At 47.6% G+C, this 21,610-nt stretch overlaps 1 protein-coding gene across 4 annotated transcripts in view; it reads left to right on the top strand.

Annotated features, from left to right (window-relative positions):
• Positions 1 to 21,610, top strand: part of LOC144943723 (IQ motif and SEC7 domain-containing protein 1-like) — a 215,460-nt gene that overhangs the window by 177,025 nt on the left and 16,825 nt on the right. For 2 of the 4 annotated variants that reach the window (XM_078871500.1, XM_078871499.1), the window contains exons 2-6: positions 5,907 to 6,207; positions 8,756 to 9,993; positions 10,590 to 10,751; positions 11,815 to 11,937; positions 18,857 to 19,023. In XM_078871500.1, the coding sequence (XP_078727626.1) occupies positions 5,907 to 6,207; positions 8,756 to 9,993; positions 10,590 to 10,751; positions 11,815 to 11,937; positions 18,857 to 19,023 (1,991 nt within the window). Of the gene's footprint in view, positions 1 to 4,346; positions 5,320 to 5,906; positions 6,208 to 8,755; positions 9,994 to 10,589; positions 10,752 to 11,814; positions 11,938 to 18,856; positions 19,024 to 21,610 lie in introns of those variants that run through there. The other 2 variants (XM_078871502.1, XM_078871498.1) reach the window with 2 other exon arrangements.

The raw sequence follows: 21,610 nt of genomic DNA, 5'->3' as shown, positions 1-21,610 counted from the left end.
GGTGATTGGAGTCTTAACGGATCTGGTGGTGGCCTACACCTGTAAATAAATCACTGGCGTGCAGGGCGAGCAGACATCGATGCACTCCGTATTTTTTACGTTATAACGCAGCGTTTCGGATCGCTGACGCGATCGTTTTTCATCGCAATTCAGCAGCTTGAGCGCGGGGGTTGGTGGCGCGCAGTGAGATGGAGCTGAAAGAGATTGCAATGCGAGACGGAAGGCCCCTTCTTTTTTATTTTTTCTCGGTGCGAAGCAATGAAACGACCGTTGCTCGACTGCACTTGAGCACGCGGAGAGACAAAAGTAACGCTGATAGGGATGGGCAAGAGACACGGCCTCATCTCTATAACCAACCAGCTGCCGGTTTGTGCTCGGCACACGGCTCGGATGCAGCGGTGGATCGGCGAGACGTTTTGTTGCACGCGGAGGTTGCGTTCGTGAAATTGTTTTCTATTTATATGGCGCCCTTTTGTTATTAGCGGGCGATGTCGGGCGAGCTTAGCCTGCGCTTTGGCTCCTCTGCCAATGCAATTTCTGGGGAATTTGTGCGATTTCTGTGCGTAGCTTGCACAGAGCTCAGCGGCAGGATTTTGGTTGGGGAGGGAGGGAGGGGTGGCCGTCGCTGTGCCGAGATGTTAACTCCCTCGCCTGGTGTACAGGAGGCCGTGGGTTTGCTCCCGCCCGTGACATCACGCGCGCTGTATATTCTGAGTGTGCGTGTATCTCTCCCCGTGCCCACGCGGGTTTGCCTGCGGGTCCTCCGGGTTTTTCACCTCCGCATTTCGAATCAACGTGCGTTTCGAGAATTCGGCTGCTGTAAATGTCCACGTTGAGCTATCATTAGTGGCCAGGTCGCTTCCGAAAAAGATCTATGCAGCTCAGTGGACCTGACCTGGTAAAAACAAATGTAGAATAAAAATAAAAAAAATTGAGAATTTTTTCTATAAAAAAAATTGTGAGAATTTTTTTTTTTTTATAGGGTTCGCGGGATGCAGAGATACAGAGATACAGGGATGCAGAGAGGAGATGTGCAAGCAGGGGATCGCAAGCGGCGTTCGCACGATGAATGGATCCCGCGATGCGCACACCTCCACCGCCTCCGCCACCTCTAGCAATGGCGTGGTCTCCATGGCGACCATGGCAATCAGCACCGATTGCGCCCTCGTTGCGGCGCAAGATGCGGCTTCGGCCCTCCTCGTTCATTTGACCCTCGCGCAGTGGCTCTAATAATAATAATTACCCGCTGCTCGTTTTACGGGGGGGGGGGGGCACACGCAGCTCGGGTTTCGACGCATTCCACTCAATGCTCACACACACATACACTCAAAAGACAAAGATGCCCCCGTGTATATAGCCTTTGACAGACTTTTGGGGGGCAAGTGCTGTTCGCGAGCACCTATGAAGGCCGACGCGGCACACGAGGGGGTGGGTGGCCAAGACCACGCCCGGCCACCTTTGTCTCCCCCAGTGGCGATGTTTACACGCCGCATCAGGTACTGACTAGAGCAGGGGTCGGCAACCAAAATAACAAGAAGAGCCATTTCTTTCCAATTCGGTACAAAATTCAGTATTTCAAGAGCCGCAATGCATCTATGTATACGTACATATCGTCAAGAAGCAGCCCGTAAAGAGCCGCATGCGGCTCCGGAGCCGTAGGTTGCCGACCCCTGCACTAGAGGAAGAGTCGACCTATGGGAGGCCCAGGACCGGTTCAGATAATCGTCACCGGTGTTGGCCGTCTAGCGAGAATCGAATTTGGATCCGCCGGGTTCGCGACGCGTAGACGCTCACAAAAACCCCCTTTCTGTGCTGCACTGAAATCGACACGCACCCAATGCTAATCACACGCGTGCCACGTGTTGCACTGCATCAATTTCCTTTTTTTTTCATCTCCCTGCCTGGCCTGCCTGCACATGAGCGTTGCATGAGCATCAGCTCGGATAGGAATCCAAAGTGATTGGGGTTTTATTTTTTGTCCATGATGCTGGGAGGCATCTTACGTAAACTCAGGATTTATGTCGGTTCATCTCGTACGCCCTCGTGCAGAAACTATTAGGTAACACTGTTTGTTATTGCTCTGCTTTTGATGGGCCCCCGTTGCAATTGCAAGCCGGGCAACGACCACATTTAAAATGTTCATCAAGCTGTCTGGCTGGCTGGCTGCTGCACTGGCAGAATTAGCGCAAAGAAATGCTGAAATAAATATTTTAAAAAACAGCGACATCTGAAATGTGTGCATAGTCGGGTGTGTATTTTTAGCCTAGGTTTGCTTTAGTTGTTCGCCATCGATAAAAAAAACACAATGTGTATTGTGGCGTTTCGCATCACACAGTGTCATGCCGCGCAGCGACTGTAATTGAAAGGATAACAAGACAAATGCTCCTCCGTCCATCGTCTCTTCATCTGCCGCATCGTGAGAGCAGCACACGACCTCTCTCTGTTTTCATCGTTGCTTATTTTTCGTTCATTTTCAATTACTCCCATTTGGTCACTTTAACAACAGCCAAAAAAAAACTTTCGCCCGCAAGAGGGAATCTTACCGCAAATTATGATCTCAGCGTGATCGACAAACCTCACATCTTCAAATGCTGCTACTGCTGCTGCAGCATTATAAGAGGTGTTGCCCCCAACAACTCTGCCTGTTGTCCAAATCACCCGGAACACACCCGACAAATCGCTATTCTGGAGCCAGAATAGCGATTTCACCACTCCCCCACTCCCCCAACTGCAGCAGAGGGCTGTGCAGAAACATCCATTGTTGTACCGTATATTTACTTATTTAGCGTTTCGTTTGTTGTTCTTCCTCCGATTAGCATGGTTGGCTACGTACGGTGCGTGAGAAGTTCAGGGTAACACATACTATAATACAGGTTTTTTTTTGGGTTAGATCGCGTAAATATATAAATGTGTTGTTAAACCCGCCACCACCCGACACAGCCAATTAGTAAGGTTTGTCACGTAAACAGAACACTAATTGGCTGTGACGGGTGGTGGCGGGTTTAACAACACATTTATATATTTACACGATCTAACCCCAAAAAACCTGTATTATGGATGATATTGGTCGCGATTGCCTACGTGTTAAGCATCATACTCTCTCCGCTTTGATGTTTGGGTTGCACCGCGTGTCGTTCGGTATGATGTCCGACGTTTTCGTTTTACGCGCTGGGAGATTCTTCAGGAACTGAACGGCCAGTTTCTGAAGATGCTCCCACAAAGATGGGAAAAGTTGTACAGCACAACCCCAAATACTCATGCGGTGTTATTACTCTGCTTCTATGCTGCCAAGGCTATGTTCTACGCCTTCACCAACCGGCACTCACCAGCGTGGTTAAAGTATGGTTAAATAAACTCCCATGGCCCGCATGGAGTGGGGAGGCCCTCATTCCCGACCTATAAGCACGTGACTCAACGCAGCAAGAGACAGAGGCCACGAGAGGTGACGAAGTTGTTTGAGAATGTCAGGGAACTTGTGGCTCTCCATCAAATTTGTGACGGCTCCTTCCACTTTCCTTACGCGGCGGCTGCCACCGCTGTGCGACGATGACATTTACTCTCAAGATGAACGCTCGATGAAAGAATTACATGAAAACCGCGCGCCCGTCTGTGTGTGTTTTTTTTTCTCTCAATGTTTGGCTTATTTATTTTTTCTTTGACATGCAAATAGCTCCTTTGCCACTTTTTTTTGGTGGTGCAAAAAATATGTGAACCGTGAGTTCGGGGGCAAATGGGCAAGAAACGGTGACTCGTTCACCGTTTGGCGAGCGATTATTTTATAAACAGGAAGGTTAGAGGGTAAGGAACGCTGCTTGGGATGCTATTGCCATTGCTTTTTGAGAAACCAGAGTAAATATTGAAAAATGCCATTCCAAAAAAAAAAATGTCCCATCAATGTCGACCTTTCAGTGTCCTCGTATTTGTCGTTGGGGTGGTTTCGTCTCGTTTACAACAGCTTGTTCATTTAATTATATTTAACATTAAATATTTGAGAGCGGTTAGCCACGCTATTGTGCTGTCAGCCTGACGTGACTCTCATTCCAGGCCACGGCAAACATCAGCGGCGAGTGAAATCTGAACCGATCCTGGGAACCTCACCTTTCCCTCCCTTCCCCTTTGCATCAACCCCCCCACTGACCAGCGTGGTGAAGTATAGTCAAATAACCCCCACAGCTGGGGATGCCTTTGTCCAGCGGTAGCTTGACATAGGGCCGTACGAGTATGTCTACTCGAGCGCAAGAATTAAATAAAGCAATTCACAGCGCATCGCCGCATCTGCCGCGTGATGCACGCTTTGAGCATGTGCGGTGTTGTGTGTAGTTGTACGTGACCAGGCATGTAATGATGCGTTCGATCATCAATTAATATTGATTCTTAACGCTCGCGATGCGTGTATGGAATCGTTGCGTGCAAGGATCGATCGTTTATGATTCGTGCGAAATATGTGCCATTGTGTTTGGGGGCTAAGGAAAGAAACTAGACAAAATAGACAATGGCAGGAGGAAATGAGATGGGCGATGGGAAGGAGACAAACTGCAAAGGAGACGGAACACACGCAAGAATGACATCAGAATATTTATAGTGGAGGAATCCGATGAGCTATGAAGCTCTTTTTTTCACACGTGTCCAGTAGATATGGTTAAAGAAAGACGACAGACGAGACTGACAGTGCGAACCCAACAGGCAATGCTAATGAAACACTAAGCAAATGAGATCGATGGACAAGCAGCAAGGTATAAATGTGACACATAGACCACAGATTAGACGAAACACATTAGATGGAATATGGGAGACCGCCAATACTATTGCGGCACACAACGCAAAGGAGCCAAAGAGCAGAAACTAATGGGACGATAGGCGATGAGACAATTCGATGACGTGGAACACACGAATCAATCAAAATAATCCGAACACGACAATCAGCACAATGCAGACAGACGACACAAACAAGGTGGTGCAAGTCAAGTCGATAAAAAAACGTTCTCGGATCGAATGGCGAGCCCCGTATCTTTGACATTCTGTCGAATCGCCGGGGCGGTGCTGGGGCCGACTGCTCCTGCGCCTGCTATGCGACCGCGCTACGTGTCGTGAGTTCACAATCAGCTGAGACACTGACCGGTGTGTTCCCGCATGCGGCGAGCGCCGGGAAGGGGCTCTCGCGCCCTGTCGCGCTCCGTGACAAACTCTCCGCGACGAATCGGCGATGGCGCAACGGAAGGAAGCCGTTGGGGAACGGCTCCATAAAGTTGACGACGAGACCTCGAGCGATTTGCTGTACTGCAGGAGAGCCACGGTGGCTGGGCTCGGGCTCCTGCTGTGGTGGGTTTTGAGAGCGGATGTGCAATCAAATCGGGAGATAAATTTTCAACAGCCAGTGTGTTTATAAAGGGCCTTTGTTATCCCCATTGTACGCATCGGCCTGAGTGTTACATCCAAAGCCATCAGAGACTCCTCGAGTAGTGGTTGAAAATGTCATTGAAACTATGCTTGTTATTGGGTAAATACACGGCAACATTTTCTTCATTTTTACGCTTATAGTAATTCAACTCAACCCTCCTTTGGTGATTTGAAGAATTGTGGCGAATTTGACTCAATAATTTGTTTTTATAATGTTTGAATGTCTTTGTATGATAACATTGGTATTGTCTGTCTCGTATATGTTGCCCTGTTCTCTTTCATTTGTTTCATTCGGCTGTTACCACCGCCGGCATACCACCTCCAGTCTCGCTCTCAACATAGCTTGTGTCTAGACAGAGACATCGCTGACCGCCACCGCATGAAGAACCGTCATCATCAGCACCACCAACAACATCAGCATTCTAAGCGGGTTTGTTGACATGGAATAGAAATGACACTCAGCCTGTGGAACTTTTACAAATTGACGCTTCCCCCCCCAACCCCCACAGTGTGGAGAGCGAGGCGGATGTGCGGACCTCCGCAGAGGGCGCCCGCCAAGCCTTCCTGCAGGACCCCACGGGCCCGCAGCAGAGGGGCAGCCGCTGCCCCCGCGGCTTCTGGAGCGGCGTAGCGGTGGCGGCGGTGGCCGGGTCCAGCGCCTCGTCCTCGCTGGCTCCGGCCAAGTCGCAGAAGCTGAAGCTGCAGCGCGGAAGCTCCCTGCTGCGGACGCAGGCGGACGAGGAGACGGTGAAGAGGTCGCGCAACCACGCCGGGGCCTACGAGCTGTCGGCGGACCTGCAGGACAAGCAGGTGACGAGCGGCGGCGCGATGGCCGCGTCTGCGGCGGCCACTCCTGCGATGACCGCGTCTGCGCAGAGACACGCGGTCGCCAGGGCCAGGTTGTCGCGGGGGGCTTGAGGGGCCCGCGGCCCATGGTGACGAGATGTTATCTCTCTCATACTCTTAGTTCTTAACCACTATATAAGGTACAGATATAAGGTACAGATATTTTGCTGTGACGGTTTCACCTGAAGACGGAAGCTTGTGTTGCCTCTTTTTATTAATTTTAATTTCATTTTTTACCTACGTGACTTTACCGAAAAAACTAAGAGTATGAATCCTTGCAGTCACGAAAGCTTCAAATCTAGAGTTATCTCTCTCGCCTGGTATACGGAAGGTCGTGGGTTCGATCCAGACCCTGACACTTGCTGTGTATATTTGGAGTTTGTGTGTCTCTCTCGCCGTGGTCACGTGGATTTTTCTCCGGGTCCTCCGGTTTATCCCTCCACATTTAGAAACATGTGTTTAGATCATTTGACTGCGATAACTTTCCATATTATAAGCCAATTCGTTGAGCTATCATTTGTAGCCAGGTTGCGTCTGAAAAAAGAGCTTAAAGCTCAATAGGCTTTACCTGCTAAATCAAATATTTTTTCACTCATGGGATATGATATCTCTGGTGCTTGACAATGGTAAAGGCGCAATGCTGTAGCATTGTGATAGTTTTGTTCATTTTACTTTACACCGGTTACATTGTAGATCTGGTGGGATCCACGGTTTAAGGCTAGTCACACCAGTAATGCCAAAGGATTGGTGATTTAGGAATTTCTCATTGTGTCTGACCAAATCAATCAATGACAGTAGCTTGCATGTATTCATGTTTTGGCAGCCACGCCTATGACCAAATCACCCAGAATGCACCTGATCCCATCAGACCTTGGAAGCTAAGCAGGGACATGCATGGATAGTACGTGCATGGGTTGTAGTGGTTACGGGCAGCAGTTGATTGACAATCGGGCTGTGCGTCTACGCGTATGTGTAAGCTGGCGGTCGCGCGGTTCCTGAGAGGCCGTGGCTTTCATGCTCTGCCAGCCTGGCGATCAGCTGGGGAGAATACGCCTCGGCCAAGTCCTGTGCTAGCAGGGCAAAGGTCAAACCCTCGGGATGATGGCAATGCCGCACCACTGGCCGAGTGCGCTGAAAACGTCCCGCGGGAGAGCGATGAATGAATTCCGAGCGAACCGCTCATCGGATGCGGGGATTACGAAGCCAAATCGGTTAAACGGTGGCCAGATTTGTTGGGTGACACAAAAACGTTAAAAAGTGGAAATTGGATTTTGTTTTTAGCTATGGGTATGGACCGAGTGAGGGCAACATATGGTGGATTTAAGTAAATTTGTACAAACCCTCTTGAACCGGTAATTTTTTAAAATTTATATAACAACAGTTGCCAGCCTTTGCTTACATTTCTTTTTTCGATTTAAAGCTTTCGTGACTGCAGGGATTCATCTTCTTGGTTCTTTCGGTAAAGTCACGTAGAAGGGTAATTATAAAATAATAAAAATAAAACATAATAAAATAATTCTCACGACGTTTCGGCCCCGACAGACCTGGTCTTCACCTGAGGACCAGGTCTGTCGGGGAGACGCTGTCTCTCCGACAGACCTGGTCTTCACCTGGTCTTCACCTGAGGACGGCTGCTTGCGTTGTGGCCAAAACGTCGTGAGAATTATTTTATTATGTTTTATTTTTATTATTTTATAATTTCCCTTCTACGTGACTTTACCGAAAGAACCAAGAAGATACATTTCTTTTGTACATTTGAGTCCTCTCGAAGGGGAAGACGTTGTAGCACTGTTCATTTGTGACCGTGACGAGTTTGCATCGCCGAAGCACTGTGGCCTTTTCAGATGTCACTTTACCCTTTCGGTTCTCCTCTGCCATTAACGTGCGCCTTTTTTTTTTGCTCAACGAAGCCACATCCGTTGCATTGGTATTTTATTTCAGTGACATCAAATGAACCTGGCCTGCCAATTAAATTGATAAAAAGAATTGTATGAAAAAAATACTTTGCCCGACCCCCGCAATTATCGATACCCCTACGGATTATAACCGTACGCTGTAAATCAGATATTGTTTGAAAATAAATAATATGGCAGTCAACTAAATTAATGGACTGTGTTAACATTCACACTACTTGCAAAATAACGTACACTGATTAATTACATAAAAAAGTGCAAAAATGTGAGTAAATATTGTTAAGAAGTGGCGAATTGATTGTGCAGTGGTCACCGCACTGCTCAATGAACCCAGCCACATGAGTTCGATTCCTGCTCGCAGCTAACAGCAGCAGAGTGATATTGCTGCAGCATTGCACATTGCACTCCGAATTAGATGCTGAAACTGAACTTGAAAATTGCTTTCATGCGTTTGTGTTTGTGCAAACTACAGCGTTTGTCAAACCCAGCTGACCGCTTCCGTTTTGTTTTTTAAGTAAGACGTCAAAACAAACGCTTCATTAACGGTGCCGCGCGTCGTAACTCCACGGCGACCGATCGTCCGTCTCCGCTTCCGGCAGGTGGAAATGCTGGAGCGAAAATACGGCGGGCGGTTCGCAACCCACCGCGCTGCCTGCACCATCCAGGCCGCGTACCGGCAGTACCAGATGAACCGGAACTTTGAGCGTCTGCGCAGCTCCATCTCGGAGAGCCGCCTCCCGCGACGCATCGCGCTGGGCGGAGTGCACTCGCAGATCCCCTACGAGGTTTCCGACCGCTCCCTGCCGCCGCCGTGCCACCACGACCGCATGCGCCCGCCCCTCTACGGCAGCAAGGGCATGATGGATCCCGGCTTGGCGCACACCATGCCCCCGGGCGCTGCCGGCGACTTTGCGGAAGGCATCACGGACCTGGAGAGCGCCTTCTCCAAGCAGGTGCGCTCCCTGGCCGAGACCATCGACGACGCGCTGCTCGGCGGCCGGGGATCGGAGGCGGACGGCGCGGCCCGGGGCGAGTACGGCGGGGTCCTCGATCCCGCGACGCAGAGGGTGGCCGGCGGCGGCGGCGGCGGACGGATGCTGAGCGGCGACGAGCTGGGCACCATCGTCTACCCGCCGCCGTCGCCCTACGACGCCGTGACGCTGTACATCGACGACGAGTCGGGCGTCGGCGGGGAGGCCGCCGGGCTCCTCCAGCCGCCGGGCGGCCAGGAAACGAGGGCCTACTGCGACCTCGTCCGCTGCACCTCGGAGCGCGACGACGGCGGCGGCGAAGGCGGCAACGGCGGAGGCGGCGGCGGCGGGAGGCTCTTTGTCCCGACGGACAACCAGCGGCGCGTGTCCTGTCCGGATTGCCGCGACCCGACCAAGCCGTGCGGACAGCCGCCGCTCCTGACGGTCGAGCAAGCCGCGGAGGTGGCGGCGGACCCCTCGGTGGGCCACAGGGTGGCCAAGCGGGCGGTCTCGGGCCGTGGGCATCCCGCGCTGCTGGGCAGGGCCGGTGGGGGGAGGCTGGACGGGCACCTGGGCATCAACGGAGGCGGAGGGGGCGGGGTGGGAGCGGGAGGGAGCGGCGCAGGCCGGCCCCCGAAGTCGGAGTCGGACGCCTCGGACGGAGACAACGACAGCGTGAATAGTACGTCCAACTCGAACGACACGGTGAACTGCAGCTCGGAGTCGTCGCGGGACAGCCTGCGCGACACGGTGCACAGCAAGCCGAGCTACCACAAGGAGACGTGCAACAGCTGGGACTCGCCCGCCTTCACCAACGACGTCATCCGCAAGCGCCTCTACCGCATCGGGCTCAACCTTTTCAACAAGTGCGTGGTCCATCGTCCCCCGCGTGCGGCCCCTCTTCCGAGCTTGTGAAAGAATCGTGGCTTTTTTTTTATCGATTTAGTCTTTATTAAAGCTTTTTTTATGCTGGGAGAGGGACGGAGTGGTGGCGCAGATGTTTGTGCGCTGTGCTATGAACTCGGCGAGCTGAGTTCGATTCCCGGCCACGGCTACACAGCTAACATCCCTCCCGCACTGACCGTTTTTATAAAATATGGTCAAACAATCCCCATAAACAACATGGGATGGGGAGGCCTTCATCCTTGTCAAATGGGTTTTGGTTAGTTTTCGGGGTTTTTTTTTCAGCACGTACCCGGACATATTTTTGTCGCAAGCAATTGCAATCACGTTTTCCCATGCGAGGCTGCAAAAACAATCTGTCCGTTATTCATGCCTCCCAATTTTCTGCGGCTGCGACGGCACGGCGCCTCGAGTCGCGGCTGCAACGCGCGCTGAATAAATCCGAATTGCAGCGTACGATTGCATTGAGAGGCGCGCTCATATTTTCCCTCCGCTTGTTTCCGAAGCTTTACATTCTGTCTCCACGCGCGCATGCGTGCGTGTCTCTCTCTCTCTGCAGAAAGGCGGAGAAGGGCCTCCAGTTCCTGATGGAGCGTGGGTTTATCCCCGACACGCCGTACGGAGTCGCCCAGTTCCTGCTGCAGAGGAAGGGCCTCAGTCGGCAGATGATCGGAGACTTTCTCGGCAACCGCCAGAAGCAGTTTAACCGGGACGTCCTCGAGTAAGACTTCTTCTTCTTGTGAGGCATGCACACATGGCAATGCATCTATTCTTCGATCATCAGGCCTGCGATGGTGCCTAGCGGGCATCGCGGTGGCGAGTTGCAAACTGGCTAGCGTGGTATAAAGGAGTTCCTGGGTTCGATCCCGGCCCTGATGATGCCTGTATATTTGGAGTTTGCATGATCTCCCCGTGGTCACGTGGATTTTTCTCTGGGTCTTCCTGTTTTTCCCTCCAACTTTCGAAACATGCGTTTAGAGTATTCGGCTGCTATAAATTTCCACGTGATATAATTTGTGGCCAGGTCGCTTCTGAAAAAGAGCTATATAGCTCAGTGGGCCTTACTTGCTAAAATAAAAAAAAATTAAAGCATGTTGCATCGATTCCTCGATTAGAATTGATTTGCTTTTCGTGATACAAGCGTTGAGTCGTCTGTGTGTGTGAGAATTGATTATTTTGCGATGTGTGCAAATCGTATGCAAATTATATTCAACGACAGTCAAATCTGCATATAATCAAACCGTCTGGAAGCCAAGTCCATGTGTGATTATATCCGAAGTTGCCTTTTGCCTTCTCCCCCCCCCCCTACTAGTGTAATATAAAAATGTGTTGCTTATATGAGAGGTGTGCTTATATCCAGCCTCTACTCTATTCCATTCCTATAGGGGTGGAGCATTGGTTCAGTGGTTCGCACATTGCACTTTGAATCTGATGACCTGAATTTGATTCCTGGCCACGGCTAACATCGTAGTGCGGAATAAAAACTGTTCAAACGAGACGGAACAAGAGCCCCAACAAACGATACGAGTGAGATGGTAAACACGTGGCAAAACACACGCGACCCTGAATTACATTTCAATCCATCCAATCGCTGGCAGTGTGAATCATTCCACGCCTACCCCTATACTGACATGTTGAGATGCACACTTGCCTGGTAAAGTGCAGATTACTTTCAGTGATGCGTTTGTTCCCGCCTCGTATGTTGAGGTGTCATACCCCACACTCTCTCGAGATTGTTCCTACCCAACCGCTCTTTTTTTGACGCCGGCTCTTTGTCCGTTCAGCTGCGTGGTGGAGGAGATGGATTTTGCAGGCATGGATATTGATGAGGCCCTGCGGAAGTTCCAGGGACAAGTTCGAGTCCAGGGCGAGGCCCAGAAGGTGGAGAGGATGATTGAAGCCTTCAGGTGAGATATTCACTCCAGCTGTTCATCAGCTATTCATCAGTTCTATCCAACATGTAAACCAGGACTGGGGGGGGAGGACCCTTTCTCTACCCAGGGCTTTCACATACCTTTTTGTGGGGAGCACAGATTAACGACCCGACACGCGCACACGACGCATACCTCATGGTCATAGCAAAAAAGGTAATCGCATTGACAGAAGTGCTTTGAGCATTGCAAAATGAGAGTAACACCAGCGTTGGTCAAAAATGTTTTCCTCTCGTTTGGAAGTGGTGGGCCTCATGTGGCTGGACGTCTTGAAACGGGGTGCAAGAACCCACACTTTACCCCACCACACGCGATTCTGCCGGCCTGTATCCATTAATGCTGCCGGGTGGACAGAGGTGTGGGGAGATTTAAGATCCGCGCACCAGGAAAGGGAATCGAACCAGTGACCTCTGCATTGCAAGCCCAATGTGCTGACCTTTACACTGTGGCAGTATCCCAAACGGACAACATATTGAGTACTCAGCATGTCAAGCGGTGGTTATTCCCTCCTCCATAGCCTTCTCTACATGCAGCACGAAATGCGTCCGGTTATTTGTGATGAATTTTACGAATGTGCTTTGGCCTCTGTTTAGCCTCTGAACGTACAAACGATGAACGAGCACATTAAACGACTGTGCCGTCATTTTTCACACTTTGAACGGGAAAATGCAATTGGTTCATGTTCGTATACACAGATTATTGTCAAATCTTTGGACATTGGACAAAGTGTGATCACTGGTAAGCTAATCTACGCAGTCTGTGACAAAATTCAAATCTACTTTGCAACATCCCAAAAGTTCATACTGTACAATGCAAGTGCTGGCCATAACTCTTCTGTGGCCAATGACCCAGTTTTATATAATCACTTTGTTTTGATGCTTTGACGTATCTCAGTCTTAGTGGATACATTTCATTGCATAAATACATTTATTGATTGGTAAATATGAGGCATGTAACTATTCATCTCCGAGAAAATGTTAAGATTTGTCACAATGCTGGCTTATGATTCGATTTGCGAATTTATTATTACTTTTTTGTTGTTCCTCATTCGTTTCGACTCAACTGCAATATGTTCTCACTTCCATGTCCCAAGATTAACACGAGCATAGAATATTCGTCAAATTTGTGCAAACCATCACAGTTAGTTTCTCGCACGCACAATTCATGCATCATGCGGGTGAGAATCAATTTTCAGAGATAAATCTGTGCAAATTCTTGGGTCTTTCGGTAAAGTCACGTAGATAGGTTCAAAGAAAAGAACAAAATAACACATTAATTTCGTTGAACCTATCTACGTGACTTTACCGAAAGATCTCAAGAATATGAATTCCTGCAGTCACGAAAGCTTTAAGTCAAGATTTAAATCTGTGCAACATTACATGCCTAGTAATTACATTGTTGGAAGTTGATATGCAGGACACCGTAGTAGTACTGTATATATAAATATAATAATTAGTTTAAGAAAGAACATGACCATTACTAAAACATGCCTCTCTCACCACAGAGACTGGTGGAACGTAGGTTTACATTTTAGGATTTTCCAAAAAAATTTGTTTTTTTTCACGAGATTGGTGGCGTGTTCTGTTTTCTAGAAAGCTGCGCTGGTTGAGACCTCCTCACAGTCCGTTGAATGACTTTCCTTTTCTCCTCCTTCAGCTTCGCTGACTTTGCACTTGAGGGGAAACGTCAAATTGCCGTAACTTTATGAATTAATATTTTAATTTCCCCCCCCCCACCCAAAAAAAACTATTAACAGTAAATAATGCACGAATCCTGATGTTTACTTCATGACACCTTTAGTCACAATTTTCCCACGTCTTGCACAAGTCCAGTTTTGAAACATAATTCCCATCCGTAGCATACGCGGCAGTCAAATGTACACCTTTGGGACATGATAGTTATTTATTCACTCTATGACTAAAAGGTGAATGGGTTTTACAGGAAGAAAAAAAAACATCACGTGATTTCCTTGTAAAATTAAAAGGCTTTAGTGTAAGATTAGCCTAGCTTAAGAGATTTTATGGGGTTTTTTTTAACTCATGCATTGCACAGAGAGGCTTCACATAGCATTACATGGGCCGACGGCAATGGGAGTGGCAAGTCACCAGCCTGCATTCGCGGTTGCATAACGCCGTGCGTGTGCCCTCGGAACACGACTGGACGGATTTGGCGATGACGTCAATAGTACTGCGTCGGATTTGACCCTTTGTGAGCGCAAAGCGCGGGCTGCGAACACCGCGTGATGTCCTCACCTTTTCAAATGTGCACGCATTGCCATTGATCCACGAATCACATTAATAATTATTAAACGTGGTATTGTAATTGTCTCTTGAGTGCACAGTATTACACGTGTTTGGGGAGCGGTGGTGTAGCGGTTAGCGCGCTGTGCTACGAAGCCGGCGACCCGAGTTCCATTCCCACTCACGGCCAACACCGGTTACGATTATCTGAACCGGCCATGGGCCTCCACTAGGTAGACTCAACCTCAAATGAGTACCCGGTGCGGTGTGTCAAAAACATCGCCACTGGGAAGACAAAGGCAGTCGGGTGTGGTGTTGGCCACCGACCCAATTGTGTGCCTTGCCGGCCTTCATAGGTGCTCGCTTACAGCACTTTCCTCGACAGTCTTGTAAGGCTATACGGGGGTTCTTTGTCTTTGGTGTGTATGACATGGTCGCACTATGCTGTGAACTCAGCTACCTGAGTTTGATACCTGGGTATGGCTAACATCAGTGGCAAACGGAGTCTCGTCTCGTGTTCTGTGCCTCCTCTAGGTCGACTCAGCCATGAATGAGTACCTGGTGTGATATGTAAACATCAGCACCGGGGAAATAAAGTGGTGTTGACCACACCACGCCCCGTTGTGCACCATTCAATAGGAGCTTGCAAACAGCACTTGCTGCAAAAGTCCTCATGCTAGATGGGGGATATTTATCTTCAACGTGCATATTTTTGCCCTTCGGTTTTCACATTCTATGTTGAATTCAAGTTATTTGACTAAGCAGTCATGGTTCAACATATTTCTCACGTATATGTGTTAATGCAGCACAATACAAATACATGCTGTCATTAATGTATACAGGTCATGTAGAGCATATAAACAGAAAATGAAAACGCACACGTATACAGACAAATAAATATACACACACACGTGCATACGTGTAGTATAGTCATTCTAAATTACCACCAAGCCATTGACCTTGCGGGGTCTCACTTTTGTGGTGCATGTACACTGTACCATATTTTTTTATTTAATGAAGATTGTGATTTTATCCGATGTTATCATTAACGTTAATGCACAATTAATTATCGTTAATTTCGTCGGAAATTGCTTTCCATTACACGATGACTTAATAGATAGTCGTGGCTTGTTGGTTTTCATCGGTGCTCACCAACAGTACCATGACGGCGGTCTGATAATGAATGTGATATAGTGTAATTACACTGGTCAACACACTTTTTCTGGCATAAGGTATTCCAACGGTTTTAAGGTAATTTTGGGATGCTGATTCCAAATCTGGCATCAGTTTTTGTCTATCACATCAGGTTTTTGAGATATCAAATATAGCATTTTCAATAAAAACTGCATAAGAAAAATATTAAATAAATGTGGATATCTACATAAAATTATATTATAAACACACCATCCTAAAAATACAGCACCATATTTTAACACTAAAGCAGTCACTGACTCGCAACAACTTGCAATCATAAGTGACAGAGTTAATTTCGGGTAAAATCAATGAAAATGGGGTATGCCTATAGCATAAAATGAGATGTGATAGAGCAAATCTGAGATCAGATTTGGAATCAGCACCCTGAAATTAGTCTAAAACAGCTGCAAAAGTCCAGGCCAGAAAAACATGTTTTTTTTTTTGTTGACCAGTGTTATGGATTCGATATCGTGTAATTATTATTCGTGGTTCTTTCGGTAAAATCACATAGAAGGGAAATAATAAAATAATAAAAAGACACCATAAATTAATAATAAATTAATAAAAATAAAACACATTTTTTTCCTTCTACGTGACTTTACCGAAAGAACCAAGAATATGAATCCCTGCAGTCACGAAAGCTTTAAATCAAAGTGTAATTATTGTCCGCTGCTGGATGAAGGCCTCCGAATACCGTGTAGCCAACGGGGTTTTATGTTGTTACCATACTCCACCGTGCTGGTCAGTGGGATTGTTACAGAGTGGGTGGGAGGAGTGGGGAGGATATCACTCGCCACTGCTGTTAGCTGCGGCTGAGAATCGAACTCGGGTCAATGGGTTCAAAGCGCGGCGCGCGTATGAACCGATTGCACCACCGCAGCAGAGTAAACTGACAGAAGAAAAAAAAAAACATTTATATTCTTGTCTCTGTGTGTGCTTTATTGCTGATCAAATTGGAATGGTGAATGACTAAACTACCTCTGCAGAACAAGGACTGACCCCGCATGCAGTAACGCACATAGAGGCTCTGCAGTAGCCTTGCCATTTGTGGGATATGAATGTGGGTCATCTAATTTTTATTTTGCGGGAGGAAGGATTTACAGTATTTACCTTAATTCCGTTCGACATCACGACTCCATAAGCTGATATCTCTCTGAGCCATTGGTCACATAGTTGTGCATTGTGTTGGGTGTAAAGACCCAGGCACGATGGCGCAGTAGCTTACAGTCTATCTGGGATAATTAAATTGAATTCTCAAATGCCAAATAAATAACATGTAAAAGTATGGTCAATAAACTATTAAACACTGAACATTCAAATTAAATTACACATCTTGCCGAACCACATGTAATGATTAACAAAGGTCAAGGGGCAGCCCTGAAATTGCTTGTTCACCCCAAGAGAGCAGATTCATAGGGTATTTGGTCTACTCTTCCACCGTGAACATGTCTACATATCCACGCTTGTACTGGAACTCGGTATACATTTCCATGTTGTATTTGCATCCCGTCTCTCATGAGCCCCTTAATTGGGAATACAATGGGTTGTTTTTAACCTGCGCCTATGACCCAATCACCCAGAATGCCCCCCCCACACCCCCAATCTCATCAGATCTCATAAACGAAGCGATTTTGAGCTGGTATCGAGCTTGAATGGGCGACTACCGTGCCAAGGCTGCGGGGCCTACGATGTGACCAGGGGAGGGGAGTGCAGAACGCTCCGTTGTTGTACAGTAGTTCTATACACCCTCATCAATGCTCCCCACATTCGCCAACTGGTTATGACCAGCATGGTGAAGTATGACCGACCAAACCCCATGACCCCCATGGCTTGGGGAGGCCCTAATCCAGCAGGCGATTGTTCACGTTAAACCTGTGGACTGAGTCTGTGGACTGAGTTTTGTTATCCTTCCCTCACACCTCCGATTAGCAAGGTTGGTTATGCACGGTGCAAAATAACTTCAAGCATACCTGGCAACCCATACGATTTACCCGTATTCTTGTACGGCGGAAATTTAGTTTTTCGGTCCATACGACGTGCGGCCATTTTGATACGGGCAAAAAAAATGTTTTGTCTGTTCGTTTGTGTTTCTCCCTTGTGATGGGACTTTGTAGGATGAACGTTGAGAATCATAAGGGCACGGGGTGACCAATAAGGTCTGAATTGGTCTGTAATAAGGTAGGCACTGATAAGGGGTTGACAGGTATATTCAACGTACATACAGCAAACTATTATCAGCATTGTGCCCTGGTGTGTGTGAGCGCGCGTGTGTGCGTGTCTGTATGTCCACTTGGCTGTGCGCTATGCAATTTAATCAATGGCCTTGAAATCTGAGAAGAACCCCGAGTATTAAGCTGTTTGCAAAAATCGTCACCCAGCAATACAGTAATGCGTGAACTTTAACCCTACCCCTAACCACGACGGAAGAAATAAATTTTCAATCACATTGCCAGCATTCCACGGACGCATTCAAAGCAGTTGAGGAGTACCGTGTGGAGGATATTCCATCTGTACGAGTCACTGTGCTGCTGTATTGTACGGCGCTTCATTCATCAGTGATGATGCATCATGGTGGCTATGCACGCTTGTGATCCGGCAGTGTCTAGGCTAGCGTTCGTGGATCAGACAAATGTTGTGAAACTCCCATGTCCGTGGGCGTAAAGGTGCCATACTCTGGCTTGCCAAGAGAAGGTGGTTCGGCAACGTGTGGACTAATATCAGCTGTCCCTTCTGTTTGGAATAGAGTATTGGCCCTTCAAAAGCGTGGGTTTTCTCCAGGTGCTCCGCTTTTCCTCCCGCATGCATAAACAAATCACTCATTGACTGAAATTATCTTTATATACAGAGAACTGCAGAGATTGGGCAAATGTTGGTCACGCTGGCTCACCTCCTGGCTGCGTTCCAGCTTGTTTGTGGTTCCCCAGCGATTGCTGCTTCAGCAACTCCACCGCAGATTTCATCATCGCCAGCCACGATCTTATCCGCCGCTGCTCCAGCAGTCGCCATCTCTCACGGTTTTGCGCTGATGCGACAACCCATCCCGCTCCTGCTATGCACATATGTATACATGCACACACATATTAAAAAAATTAATACGTACGATTGACGAATCGTAGAAAGGCCTTCATCCAGCAGTGGACTGACATAGGGCTGAAAATTATTATCATTGTTTAATCATGCACATATGTTGAACTTTTTTCGCACCGTACGTCGCAAACCGTGCCAATTAATCGGAGTTACTGGAACTGATGTTATGCTCCAAACCCAGCAGCGGACGACCACGTCAGGCAGGTGCCCTCCCTCGGCCGCCCCTCTGTTGTTAGTCTCGACCACCGGGCAGCAAACGGCGTGCGTGTCAAACCTCCAGGGTTCAGAGTTAATGCCCCCGGGGCTCGTAGTCGAGCCGTTGGGGTTCCGCAAGTGTGGAGTTTTTGCTGAGCGTGCCGTGTGTCCGTGTGCAGCCAGCGCTACTGCGTCTGCAACTCGGTGCTGCTGCGGCAGTTCCGCAACCCGGACACCATCTTCATCCTCGCCTTCGCCATCATCTTGCTCAACACCGATCGCTACAGCCCCAACGTGAAGGCGGAACGCAAGATGAAGCTCGAGGACTTCATTAAGAACCTCCGCGGTGAGGAGAGCTGTCTCGTTACGATTCGTAAACGCCGGATCCGGCCTCACGGCTCTGAGGTCGGAGCGCCGAGCCGGCACCGCCAAGATCCTGTGCTCGAATCCGGGAGTAGATAAGAGACTTTTCACAGCAAATGTGTTTAAAATATAAAATGAAAAGCTCCACGTGAATGATAATTGGTTTTTTACCCTTTTATCAGGCAACAAAACTGACACCTTTTTTTACAAGGAGTCATGTTTGCATAGACCACAATACCTGCAGTCATAATGCAAACAAAAAACATAACTCTGATAATGTGTGCACTGGCCTTTTGGCGTCATCTGGTCCAACACCATGTGAGACTAGGTTCTAAGGAAAGCTGTCTCGGGTGTGGACCAATCAACTTCAAGGACAGTGCATACATTATCAGAGTTATGTTTTTTGTTTGCATTATGACTGCAGGTATTGTGGTCTATGCAAACATGACTCCTTGTAAAAAAAGGTGTCAGTTTTGTTGCCAGATAAAAGGGTAAAAAAACAATTATCATATTTTTTACTGCCAAATGAGGTTCCAATGGTGTAAATGCTCTACGTGAATGTTTTTCAAACAAGTGCACCCATGATGGTCCTCATTCCAAGCATGCACAGAGGCTGTGATTCGGCTGCGATAAACTGACCCACTGTATGAATGCACGTATGTGTCCTGTACTTCTTTCACACACAAAAAGCAGTTCTAAAGAAATTAGTTTCAAGCGGGGTCTCAAGTCATGGAGTGAGTCCATGGTGTCAGCCCGGTCTCTGATGACAGCACAATCATCGCGCTTAGCTTGGTTGTACACTTGGAATGCATCACGTGATTTCTACGAATTGAAATTGTACACAGGGAGAGAATGGATTACCCAGAGAAAGCTGGCATACACGAGGGGTTAACAAACCCACTTGATGCATTACCATCGCCTGACCACGTCACAGCCCAACACGTTTGGGAATCTCACAAACCTACGTGATTCACTAACCTCTGCCTTAAAATTAAGGATCACAGTTGTGCACCGCCACTGATTTGGCCTCTAACTCAAATCACCCCAAATGCGCATGTTCTCGTCATATCTCAGAATCTAAGCAGCATTGAGGAAAGCACCTGTGAATGGCACTTAGATGGACGACCGCCACGACATGCAGGGAGACCCTCATCCAGAAGTGGATCGACACAACGGCCACCCGCGCATTGACATGTGCCAGCGCACGATGAGACTTAAAATTTGGCAAAACGCAGCGGCGTGTTGGCGCCGACTCAATGGGCCTCGACTGTCACGAATGTAACATTCATTGAAGCCGCGAGTTGTGACGCAAGAGAACACAACTCTCCAGAATAAAGCACAGGAAATGAGGGTGCGAGCCGCCAATTTCACCCGGCTCCACGCCAACAGATGCATTTCTTTTTTCTGGCTAGCCATCAAACTTTTGGCTGGCCATCGAACAAAGATGGCCACCACATCATCCGCTTTCAGATGCGCTTTAGATGCCCTCTGGAACGCTCTTCCTTCTGATATTAGGAAGCCACTGAAGCTATACACTTTTAAATCGAAATTGAAAACGAATTTCTTTGGAACTGCTTTTTTTGTGGTTAGTTTGTTGTCCTGCCCCCGAATTTCCGATTAGCAGGGTTGGCTACGTACCATGTGAAAGAAGTTCAACATACATACAATTTTTCTAGGGAAAGTAATTGTATCCATGATATGGTGTCAAACCCACGCGACCTTCATGACAACAGCGTTGAGTGATTTCCAGTCAAGGTTTAATTTGGTTAGCTTCGTAAGTGCACCGTGAAGGTCTTGTTCCCACGCGTAATTGTAGAACGATAAAATAGTTGTGATTTCACATTAATAAATGCCCATGTGAGTAAAGTGCTAAATCTGTAACATTGCAGTTCCTGCGATTTATAACCGCGGGAACAATAATTGGATGTTATTAAATTTCAATACTTGCTCGGAAATTTGGGTCACAGCGAGATTTGGGTTAGTTTAAACGCTGCGGCTAAAAGGTTCTTACACTGAAAATGGTTAATTGCACACACAGTAATTAACCGGAGTTATTATTCAATGTTTTGTAATAAAATATAGCCAATTAACTTTGCCAGTGCTAAATAATGTACGACGTGTAATTGTTAAATTCAATTGCTCCAATTAGCTCGCAAACCATATGCGAGTCGACAGGAACGAAATGGTTCTATCGGGGACGTATTAGAAGAAAGGAAACACAAAAAAACATAACAAAGACCGTATATCCTGGAAGTAAAACTCTTCGTCATAACTTAACTTCCAAAGTTCTAATACTAAAATGTTGCTTAAATGAAAAAAAAATGCAACATGTGCATCTTACAAAAATATTGAAAATCATGTGACTGTGTATTTGTATGCAAACAAATGCCGCGTCAAAATTGTGCAACGAAATGCATTGTATTTCGATTTAAAGCTTTCGTGACTGCAGGGATTCATCTTCTTGGTTCTTTCGGTAAAGTCACGTAGAAGGGAAATAATACAATAAAAAAAAATAAAACATAATAAAATAATATAATAAAATAATAATATAAAATAATCATATAATAAAT

Source organism: Lampetra fluviatilis, chromosome 32, assembly GCF_964198595.1.
Source record: "Lampetra fluviatilis chromosome 32, kcLamFluv1.1, whole genome shotgun sequence".
Classification (NCBI taxonomy): domain Eukaryota; kingdom Metazoa; phylum Chordata; class Hyperoartia; order Petromyzontiformes; family Petromyzontidae; genus Lampetra; species Lampetra fluviatilis.
The sequence above is the reverse complement of the archived record's forward strand: the minus strand, read 5'-3'. Positions and strand labels throughout refer to the sequence as shown.